General features: G+C 58.4%; 2 protein-coding genes across 11 annotated transcripts; one reads left to right on the forward strand and one right to left on the reverse strand.

Annotated features, from left to right (window-relative positions):
* Positions 1 to 41: 41 nt before the first annotated feature.
* Positions 42 to 4,081, forward strand: SMAGP (small cell adhesion glycoprotein). 8 transcript variants are annotated; one of them, XM_072847337.1, is made up of 4 exons: positions 42 to 550; positions 2,963 to 3,035; positions 3,203 to 3,277; positions 3,374 to 4,081. In XM_072847337.1, the coding sequence occupies exons 2-4, from the start codon at positions 3,005 to 3,007 to the stop codon at positions 3,544 to 3,546; spliced, it is 279 nt and encodes a 92-aa protein (XP_072703438.1). In that variant the 5' UTR covers positions 42 to 550; positions 2,963 to 3,004; the 3' UTR covers positions 3,547 to 4,081. The 8 variants fall into 8 exon arrangements, with proteins under 8 accessions (XP_072703438.1, XP_072703432.1, XP_072703434.1 ...); XM_072847336.1 differs by lacking the exon at positions 42 to 550 and adding an exon at positions 1,229 to 1,293 and having other exon boundaries at positions 3,200 to 3,277; XM_072847331.1 differs by having other exon boundaries at positions 3,200 to 4,081.
* Positions 4,082 to 4,374: 293 nt separating this feature from the next.
* DAZAP2 (DAZ associated protein 2) lies at positions 4,375 to 9,148 on the reverse strand. Of its 3 annotated transcripts, none has more exons than XM_072847328.1 (4): positions 8,641 to 8,797; positions 7,247 to 7,368; positions 6,497 to 6,739; positions 4,375 to 5,781 (listed from the first exon to the last, which is right to left on the reverse strand). In XM_072847328.1, the coding sequence occupies exons 2-4, from the start codon at positions 7,298 to 7,300 to the stop codon at positions 5,653 to 5,655; spliced, it is 426 nt and encodes a 141-aa protein (XP_072703429.1). In that variant the 5' UTR covers positions 7,301 to 7,368; positions 8,641 to 8,797; the 3' UTR covers positions 4,375 to 5,652. The 3 variants fall into 3 exon arrangements, with proteins under 3 accessions (XP_072703429.1, XP_072703428.1, XP_072703427.1); XM_072847327.1 differs by having other exon boundaries at positions 8,626 to 8,781; XM_072847326.1 differs by lacking the exon at positions 8,641 to 8,797 and adding an exon at positions 9,014 to 9,148 and having other exon boundaries at positions 4,376 to 5,781.
* Positions 9,149 to 9,778: the final 630 nt, after the last annotated feature.

Below are 9,778 nucleotides of genomic sequence, written 5' to 3' on the forward strand. Positions count from 1 at the left end.
GCAGAAAGGGTGATGAGAGGAGGGCGAAGATGCTGGCGAGGGCCAAATCTCCGTCTGCGAAAGCCCATCGCTGGCTGGGCTGGGCGGCCGGGGGGAGTGCCGGGGGTCCCCGCCTGTGGGTTTACTGCTGCCGAAGCCGGGTGCGGGAGGGATTTGTTGCTCCGTTCTCCCCCAGCACCCAACGCCGCTGTGACGCAGGAAAAAGGCGTCAAGCCGGTTCCGCCGGCTCCCGGAAAATGTGCTGCCATGCAAAAACAAGCCAAAAGCCCCCGATTTTCCCCCTCCGTGCTGCAAAATTCTCCCATATCGAAGCAAAACCCCGTTGCCAATCGCCACCCCGGTGCAAGAGCTTGCGTCGCCGCACAGATGCCTGGTGATGGGCCGGCTCCCCAGCGAGCGAGGGGTTAACGGAGGAGGTATTTCTGGGTTTTTATCATCGTTGCAGCCAGACTGGAAAGGTGAGGCAGGAAAAGGGCAACGCCTTCGCCTGGGCGAGACTCGGAGCCGCACATGGTGCCGGCGGCCACTCGCCCCGGCACAGCGGGTGCAGGTAAGAGCTGGGTTGGGGGGGGATGGACATGGCTCCTGGGGTGACCCCCCAAAAATTCACCGTTCCCCAGGAGGTTTGGAGGGGTTTGGCTGCATCGGGCATGTGGATTTGCACCGGGAGGCAATGGAGTCGTGCCATGAGGGACGCCAAACTGTGGGTGGTTTTGGGGAGAAGCCGAAATGTCGGCTCTCGACCGGGTGTTTTCCAGTTGGATTTCAGGCGAGCGGGAAGGGAAAAGGCCTGATCTTGCTACGGCGAGAGCCAGAAAGCAGAAAACCCAGCGGGAAAGCCGAGCGGGTTGCAGGGCAGGGCGACACGTTGCTCCTGGGGAGACCCATTCTGGGGTGACGGAGGAGAAATGGGGGTGAGCAGGCTGCGAGGGTGGTTTGCTCATCCCATCCTCCAGCCGCCGGGAATGGGAACGGGAGGCTGCGAAGGCGCCGCCGAGCATCCCCGACGTGAGGCTGCGCTCGATGGAGCTTTTCGGGAGCAAAGCTGCGGGGCGGGTAGGGTTTCGCTGTGGGAACGGCCCTTGAGCAACTTGGCTCGAGAGCAAAAATGAGGAAGATTATGTTTTTTGGTTTTTTTACAACCCCTGCGTCACTTTAAAAAACACATGGAGATCCATACGGATCCAGCGTACTGGGGAAGTGAGTCACCCCCCCTCCCTCAGCCCCCCGGCACAGCCGCTGCGGATGCCCAGAGGCTCCGACAGCGTGACGGCTGGATCCCGGCCCGGCAAGGTAACCCTGGCGCTGCAAAATATCCCGTGGTTTTCCGTGCCGTGGAGCACGGGGCTCCTTCCCGTGACCCCAAGGCAGGAGCGGCGAGGGGGTATCCAGGCGGAGCATCCCTCCCCCAGGGATGCAACGGGGGGAGCTTCGCTTTCCTGACCGCTGACATTTCAATGCTGAAGCAAGTCTTTTCCCCAGCTAAATTTTGGGTTAAACCTTTGGTGGGTCCCTGGACCCTGTTTTGTGGGTGCTGTGGGCATGAAACTGGTTTGTGTTTCCCACTGGCAATGCCGAACGCTTCCCGAGAAGCCCTCTCCCCGAGGCACCCGGCTTGTACAGCTCCCTTTCCATCAAGCAGCTCCTTTTCCTCTTTTCCCTTAAATCCCAACCTTACGTTTTGGGGAAAATTTTACCCATTTTTTGCTCCGAAGCCACCCAAGCGGCGGCTGCTGCTCCGTGGAAAGGTTGTGGTTGGCTTTGGAAATCGTGTGTAGCTCCCCGACGTCTGGACATCGCTGCTGGAGGAGCCCGATGAGCTTTAAAGCAAAGCTGGGTTTAATGCAAAGCTGGGTTTAAAGCGAAACCGGGTTTAATGCAAAGCTGGGTTTAAAGCGAAACCACGTTTAATGCAAAGCTGGGTTTAAAGCAAAGCTGGATTTAATGCAAAGCTGGGTTGAAAGCAAAACCAGGTTTAATGCAAAGCTGGGTTTAAAGCAAAGCTGGGTTTAATGAGTTGGTGGCTCGTGCCAGCCTGAGCTCAAGCCCCAGGGGAAGTTGTCGTGCTTGGGGGGAGCTGCCGGAGACTGGGGTCCCGGTCCCCGGCCGGTGGGAGAGGGGTCCCACGACCATCCATGCACGCTGCTGGGAAGGGGGGAAATTGTTTTCCCGAATTCCTGGGACTCCGTAAGCCCAAGCGTTTGCACTCTGGTAGCGCTCGGAAGCAAAAACTGCTGTTGTAAGCACTGTTTTGCAAACACCCGACAGCGCTGTGAGTCACAAGGGCACCGTGGGACAACCACGGCAGGGCCGGATCCTGAGAAATTCATCCCACTTTTCAAAATCTGGGAGGTCGCCGGCAGGGTTAGCGTCCATCCTGACGGCACGGCACGGCCGTGCTCCCGGCTCCCTGTTCCTGGCCGGCATCCACGCTCCCGCGGTTAAATTTCCTCTTTTTCAAAAAAAAAAAAAATTTAAATTTTATTTGCTCCTGACATCTAGCGGCGCGTCTCCGCAGAGCCGCTGAGTCACTTGTGCCTGAGCGCCGGAGCCATTGCAGAAGATATTTTTTGGGGGGGTTACAAAGGTTGTCCATCCACCTCGGGCAGAGCAGCCGAGGTCGGTTTAGCGGCTGCCGGTCCAGCTGCTTTTTGCAGGCAAAACGTTACGGCTGCGGCATCAACCTCGGGACCCCGATCGGAGCATTTGCAAGGATTTACGAACAATTTGAAGCTTTCAAAGTTTGAGAGTGAATTGCGGAGTCGGTGGCTGGTTTTTCCCTGCCTGCACTAGCTTCGCCGCCTTCCCGCGAGCCCAGCATGCCCCAGCCCGCTCCTCTCCATCAGCTCGAATAAAACCTTTGCTTTGATTAGCACTGCATCATCACTGGCATCCCCCCTCGCAGCTGCGCCCTTCGGGGTGTTGCGTGTGAATTTATCACTTTTATTCCTTTTTTTGGTAGTTCTGAAGGACCCCAGACCTTCGCCTGGAAGGAGCCGATGCGATGGAAGGAGATCAGCCCCCTCTGACTGCAGGTGAGCGTCCCAGGAGAGCTTTGCCAGGCTGTTTGTCCTGTTTAATCCTCGGTGAGACCTTGCCCAGGGCCACCGTGCAGCCTGTTCAGCTAAGCCTGGCTCAGCCAGGTCGGGACCAACCTTGCTCACCTTCTCCTCTCCCCTTCTCTCGTGGTTTGATGAAGAAGAGCTGACAACCCCCTTCCTGAAGAAGGCTCACACCCCACCTCTCCATGAGGACGCCAACACCGTGGTCATCGCAGGTAGGGGCTCTCCTTGCCGCATCCACCCCATTTACCAGCTCGGTACCGACCACTCGGGGCTAAACCTGGCTCCTCTCTCCGCCTTCTCCCCGGCAGTCGTCATCACCCTGGTGTTCCTCACCCTGCTGACAGTCCTGGTGGTGATCATCATCTACCTGTACAAAAACAAAGGCAGCTACCTCACCTACGAGCAGCCGGCGGCAGAGACCGACGTGTCGGTGCAGATGGAGGATGCTCCGTCCAAAGAGAAAGAAGAGTATTTTATCTAAGCCACTGGGTCCAGCGCACACCTCTCTGATGCACTCAGGTCCAAGTTGCCTAAATTCCCCGGAGTTGAGGATCTACAAGCTGCTTTTTTTTTTTTTCCCCCCTTTTCCTTAATTTATTAAGCCAACCATGGAAGGAAAAGTGAATAGGTGTGTGTCAGAGCTTTGCCCCTCGCTGCCCGGAGCAGCCCAAGGGCAGGGAGTACTTCAGCTCGGCGGCGGAGAGCAGGCACGGCCACGCTCCGGCTGCCCGCAACCCCCCCATCTCCTGCCTTCGGTGCTTTCTAATACAGCCCAGTGACAAATGCTTGAAGAGTCGCTGTTTTCTTTTTCCTTATCTCACAAAACAATTAAGTTATTCTGCTGATGATTTAGGGGTGGGGTAATTAGCATGGCTAACTTGGAGGCTAAGGTTAAGCACGCATGTAAAACAGGCTGATGGATCACGCAAGTTACAGAAAGGCCCATTGTAGCCTACGAAGCCGGGGAAGCTCGTCCCTGCCCCGAGAGGCGCCTGACCTCGCAGGGCTCGGGGAAATCAGAAGCGGAGCAGGTCTGCTTCGTCTGCAGAGCCGGCGTGAGCACCCACACATAGGCTCCCGTAGGCACAGACACCGGTTTTCCTCCGCTTTTGCTATGCGCAAGGACGCGGCAAGGAGCAGCTCCAGGCGCCTCGCCTCTCCTCCCTTCTCACGGGCGGTTCCTCCTTTAAATCAACCCTCCCCCCCCCAAAAAAAAGGAGGAAGTTCACAAAATAGCAGCAAAGAGGAAATAAGTGAAGAAACCCTAAGGCTTGCGATGGGCAGGAGCCGAGGGGTTTTATTGGCGGTCTAATGCAAATTTGCTACTTTATTCAAATTTTCAAAATAGTCTTTATTCTACTTTTTTTTTAGTATAAAAAAATCCACAAGTTAAGTGCACCACAGTGTATACAGAGAGAGACGTAATGCTGAACTTTCATAACAGTCAGTTGTATGGTTAAACACAACATATACAAGACACAGATTTAGATTAAACTGAAACCTCAAGATAAAATATATTTGAATCTGATATTTTTCTTCATAAAACAAAACAACAAAAGAAAAAAAAACCCAAAACATTGAGGATCCCTGAAATATTCTTCTTAACCCTAATAAGACTTCATTACACCCAACTCATTTTTAAAGTATGCATTCATAAAACAACCCATTAACCAAGCTAATTTGTGTGTTGATTGACAGTTGCTACACACCCTTGGACAGATGGTAACCAGCCTCTCTGTTTGAACAACAGCCTTAAGGAGTTTTGGTGTCAAGACACCAGGTTGAGTTTAAAATAAAAAAAAAAAAATAAAAAAAAAGAAGTTTGTTTATTAAGCATCATTCTAAAAGCCTAGTTAGCATCGAATGAAATGTTCAAACATGAGTTGCATTGTGTTTCTGGCACCAAAGCATGGCTTTGATTAGATCTAATGTGCAAAGAAATCCAAGATTACTTGGAGTGTATAAAAAAAATCCCATGATACACGCCAGCTGCATACCTTCCTGGAGGAAAACGACGGGCGAATGTGAGCACGGAGTGCTTCGAGGGATCCGTTCGAGAGTGAGGTCAGGAAGAAAGAAGCGCCAAGGTGCCCTCCCCGCTACTGGCAAGTGAAGTTTGCCTCGCTTTCTACCCAGCACCTTCGCTGGGGAAACCCAGGTGGTTTGTGGCTCTGGGTCCAGCGGACCAGCACGACCATGAAGGGAAGGCGAAACCAGATCCGCTCCCTCGCCCTCCCCAAAGCCAGTGTATAGGTAGCCGATTAATAAAAGCTCAGCGCTGCGGTTATTACTCCAGTGAAATGAAAGGAAGAGGCAGGGCTGCTGAGCTCACATTCATTTCGTGAATTAATCCCCCCCTCCCCATTTTAACAGAGGCACCGCTATCATTAACAGGGTTTCTTGTTCTGCTTGAAAGTGCCTGCAGGGCCAGGCACCAAACCAGGAAGACACCTCACCGCTGTGTGTCTAATCTGCAACTTCAGGTTAATATGGACTAAAGCAGTTACATCGTGAGAAGTGCTGACAGTATGTGATGTCTTTCCTTACACAAATGTAGCCCCCCCTCTCCCCCCTTCCCCTTCCTTCTTCACCAGATAGTGTAGCCGCCATCTGAGCCTCCCAGGAAGAAGTTTCCCTTCCGTTGCGTCACCAAGACGTTGGCTCCCTGCATTACGGCCAGCTGGGCGGCGTTGGGGGGACAGCCAGGAGGGGGGGGCTGGAAGACAGAGACAAGGAGAGGCGGGAGGATAGCTGAGGTCAGTGCCACGCCGGGAGCTGGCACAAAGCCACCGTCCGTGGGCTGCAGGGACCCAGAAACCTCCCAGTCGATGTCCCTGTCACTCGCTAGCAAGCAAAGATTGAGCAACAGACTCCAGGAGCTGATGGGAAACTCTCGGTTCCTCCTCCATGCCCTGCCCTCTTTTCGGAACCCGCAGCCCATACGGCTGACCCTGGCTCTTTGCCCACGCAGAGGAGCCCGTGAGCCGTGGAACAAGTTCTTCACATGGCCACGAGCCACAGGTGGAAAGTCCGGGGGAGCAGGAACCTCCCACAGCTCCAGCGTAGCATGGAAAGAGGCCAAGTCTGTGTCTGGGGCCAGGGAAAGTCAGGTCGCTAAGCAGCCCTACTGGCTTGCCTCCCTGCAAAGCACATTACACCATGGCCCCCAGGCCGAATCGGGGCTAGCGCTGGCCACGAGATGGTTTTGCTGTCAGCCAGAACCACCTGCGAGCCTACGTGGCTCCAGAGCCACAGGCTGGCCAGAGACAGCAAACCCTCAGCATGAAAGTAGGAGCCTACTCTTCTCCCAAATGAGGGATCGGGTAAGAAATATGTTTTTCTCAGAAAACAAAGGACGACATCTCCCCCACTACCGTCTGCGAACCTCTAACACCAAAGCACGCAGGGTTTGAGGATACATTTATACTTACAGGGATGCTGGCTGCTCCACCAGCCCCAAACCTTGCTCCAGCATCAAAGCCACCTTCAACAAGGACTGTCGAGCCCGGAGGATAAACCGGTCCCACGGGGTAATACGCCATCGGGACCGACGAGCCGATCGGACCCACGGCCACAGACTGGGCCACGGGCAGGAAGACGGAAGCGCCCGGATACGCCGCAGACATTGTAGGTACGGTGGCAGCTCCCAGAGGCACGAAGCTGGGACGGTAAAGCTGGGGGAAAAAAAAAGCCGTGCGAGCAAGTTTAGAGACTTGTTATTCCCCACACCCAGCTGTTTATTCAGCCTTGCTGCCAAAGCACGAGCCCCGACGTAGACTTTCACCCTCCTGCTTGCACAAGGGAATCCCCTTCCCTGAGCGTTTACTTTGGGGTATGGTAAAAGGACATTTCTCCCGCTGTTGGAGACAGTTTTCCCCCACTGCCTGCAAGAATCCAACTAAGAGAGATTATTGTAGACGTGGTTTACAGCTACAGGTGAGCTAAATTTGTCATCTTAATTCAAGGGGAAGCTTTGAACGTTTGTCACGTTGAGTGGATGATTCAGATCTCGTAAAAGAGGATCCAGGGACCGACCACTGCCCAGTGATATGAGCAGCAAACAAGTCCTCCAGGCAAAAAAAAAAACGTATTGCAGCTATAAACTTAATCAGAGATATTTTTTTTTGCTTTGGGAGGAGCCCCAGAGGAAAATAAAGCCTTCGGAGAAGCGTCCCGCCTACCTCGGAATAAGCAGGAGGTGCATCTGTGTAGGGCGGCGGCTGCGGAAGGGGCATAGTCTGTGGGTACACGGTGGGGTTGGCGGGGGACTGGACAGGGTAGGACGGCTGGGTGGGATATTGTCCTGCAAGAAAGAGGAGAAGTCAGCCCGAGGCAGAACCGAAGCCGGACAGGACACTGACGAGTTGGTTTTGGTTTGTTTTGGGGTTTGTTTTTGTTTTTTTTGGAAAGCCCCGTTTCTTAATTATCACGTAAGCAGAAGGGCGTCTCAGCTGTAGGAGCGTCTGGGCACAATTAATTCGCAGTTATCGCCTGGGTGAGCGACACCCCCGTCCCCGCCGAGCTCGGACACCCGGCTGTCCCTGTCCCTTCGGCAGTTCAGCCCACGGCAGTGAAAATATCCTTTGCCGGAACAGGGAGCAATGAGAAGGCAGAAAGCCCGGCAGAGAAAAAAAAAAAAATAAAAATAAACCAAATTATTCTGGCTCGTAGCCAGCGCTCAGACTCGCAAATTCCTAAATCGAAACCAAAACAAACCAGAGCCGATACCTGCCCCCTGCCCCGGGGCCTTTCGCGGTTTTGGGGGGCAAAGACGAGGCGGCATTGGGGTGACTGCTCCCCGCGTCCCCCCGACGTGGCGGCGGGAGGGGGCCGATCCCCGGCCGTGCTGGGCCGAAATCGCCGCTGCTCTGAGGAAGCCGAGGGGGTTTAACGAGCCCCGAGTTCGGCCCCTTCCTCCGGGAGGGGGACAGGCTGCTGGGGTCCCCCCAGCCCCCTCTGGCCCCGGCCTGGCCCCCCCCGCTGCCGGCACGGAGCCCGTCAGGCCGCGGCAGCCCCCATGGGTGCCCCCTGCCCTGCTCCCCCCAGCCGGGCTCCCTGGGGGGGTCTCAGCCCCGGCAGCTGCCCCCGATGTTGTTCCCTAGGGGGGGTCCCCCTGATGCAGCTCCCCCTAAATACAAGGGGTCCCCCCCTCCCCGTAACGAAGGGGTCTCGCCCACTCCACACACCACCCCCCGTGGACCCTCCCCTACGTCACCCAGGGGTGCCCGGTGTCACCCAGGGGCACCCCCCCCCCAGCTGCCCCCACAGACAGCGGGGTCTCCCTTAGGCCGCCCAAGGGTCCCCCCCCGCGGTGCAGGGGCTCTGCCCCACTCCCCACGGCCCCCCATTACATCGCCGGGGGGGTCACCCCACTATTACATCACCCGGGGGGGTCTCCCGCACCCTGCCATAAAACGGGGTCCCTTCTGATGTCATCCGGGGGATCCCCTACGTCAGCGCGGGGTCTTCTCCCCCACCTCAGCGCCCCCCCCATCTAACGGGGTCCCCCTTGCGTGACGCGTGGGGGGTCCCTCTCGCTCCAGCTCCCCCCGACACCTACTAGGGTCCCCCTTACGTCATCCGAGGGATCCCCTTCGTCAGCAGGGGGGTCTCCCCCACCTCAGCTCGCCCTCCCCGCGTGGCACGGGGACCCCTTACGTCACGCGTGGGTCCGCCCCACGGCCGCAGCCCCCTCCATGGGGGGGGGGGGTCCCCCAGGCGCCGGCACGCACAGGGTTAAGGCCAGGCCGAGGCGCCGGCGGCCCGCGCGCCCGCCCCCCCGCCACGCTCCCATTGGCCCCCGGCGCCCGCGCGGCCCCGGCCCGCTCGCGCGGTCACGCGCTGCGGCGCCGCCCTTAAAGGCGCCGCGTCCCGGGGCGGCGCTGCCTGGGGGGCGGCGGGAGCGGGGGGGCTGCCGGTGGCGGGGGGGCGGCGCCCCCGGTCCTTGCCTTTGCCGTTCATGGCGGCGGCGGGGCGGCGCTGGCTCCGGCGGCGGCGGCGGCTCCCGCTCTGCGCGCGCCGCGCGCTTCCTCCTCGGTGTCACTGCGGCGCTGCGGGAGGGGAGGGGAGGGCGCGGGGGGCGGGAGGGGAGGAGGGGCAGGAAGCGGGGGCCGCGCGCAGGCGCGCGCCGCGGCGTCACTGCGCGCGGGGGCGGGGCCGCGCGCTCTTAAAGGGGCCGCGGGAGGGGGTGGTGCTTTGGTGGGCGGGGGTCCCGGGGAGGGAGGGGGCGCAGGTGGACCCCGAGGGTGCGAGGGAGGGGTCCCCAGGGCCCGAGGCAGGGCGGGGGCCGGTAGGCCCTAGGGCTGAGGTGGGGGGCCTTCAGCAAGGCCTGGGTGGGAGCTCTGGGTAGGCCCCAGGGGTGAAGGGGGTCCCTAAGCGGGGCCTAGAACGGAGGGAGGGTCCCCAGGCAGAAGCGGGGAGCAGACAGGGCCTAGGGGTGAAGGGGGCCCCTAAGCAGGGCCTGAGAGGGGGCCTAGACAGAGCCTGGAGTAGTGGGTAGGCCCCAGGTAGGGGTGAGTGGGGCCTGGGGGGGCTGGGGGGGGAGTGTGTCCCCTGGCAGGCCCCAGGGCTGAGGGGGCCTCTCAGTAGGGCTGGGGAGGGGAATGAGGGCCCTAGGCGGAGCCTAGAGTAGTGGCTAGACCTGAGAGGGGTCCCTGGGCAGGGCCTTGGTGGGGGGGTGTCCCCATGCAGGCCCCAGCATTGAGGGGGGGGAC

This window comes from Ciconia boyciana, chromosome 27 (genome assembly GCF_034638445.1).
Source record: "Ciconia boyciana chromosome 27, ASM3463844v1, whole genome shotgun sequence".
In the NCBI taxonomy this organism is placed as follows: Eukaryota; Metazoa; Chordata; class Aves; order Ciconiiformes; family Ciconiidae; genus Ciconia; species Ciconia boyciana.

Excerpts from the sequence above, each read along its gene's own strand:
- SMAGP (XM_072847331.1), top strand. The coding sequence starts at position 3,005 with ATGGAAGGAGATCAGCCCCCTCTGACTGCAG. Across the intron at positions 3,036-3,199 it reads TCAGCCCCCTCTGACTGCAG|AAGAGCTGACAACCCCCTTC; the intron begins GTGAGCGTCCCA and ends GGTTTGATGAAG.
- DAZAP2 (XM_072847326.1), bottom strand. Across the intron at positions 6,740-7,246 it reads CACCTCCTGCTTATTCCGAG|CTTTACCGTCCCAGCTTCGT; the intron begins GTAGGCGGGACG and ends TTTTTCCCCCAG. Across the intron at positions 5,782-6,496 it reads GTGGAGCAGCCAGCATCCCT|CCCCCCCCTCCTGGCTGTCC; the intron begins GTAAGTATAAAT and ends TCTGTCTTCCAG.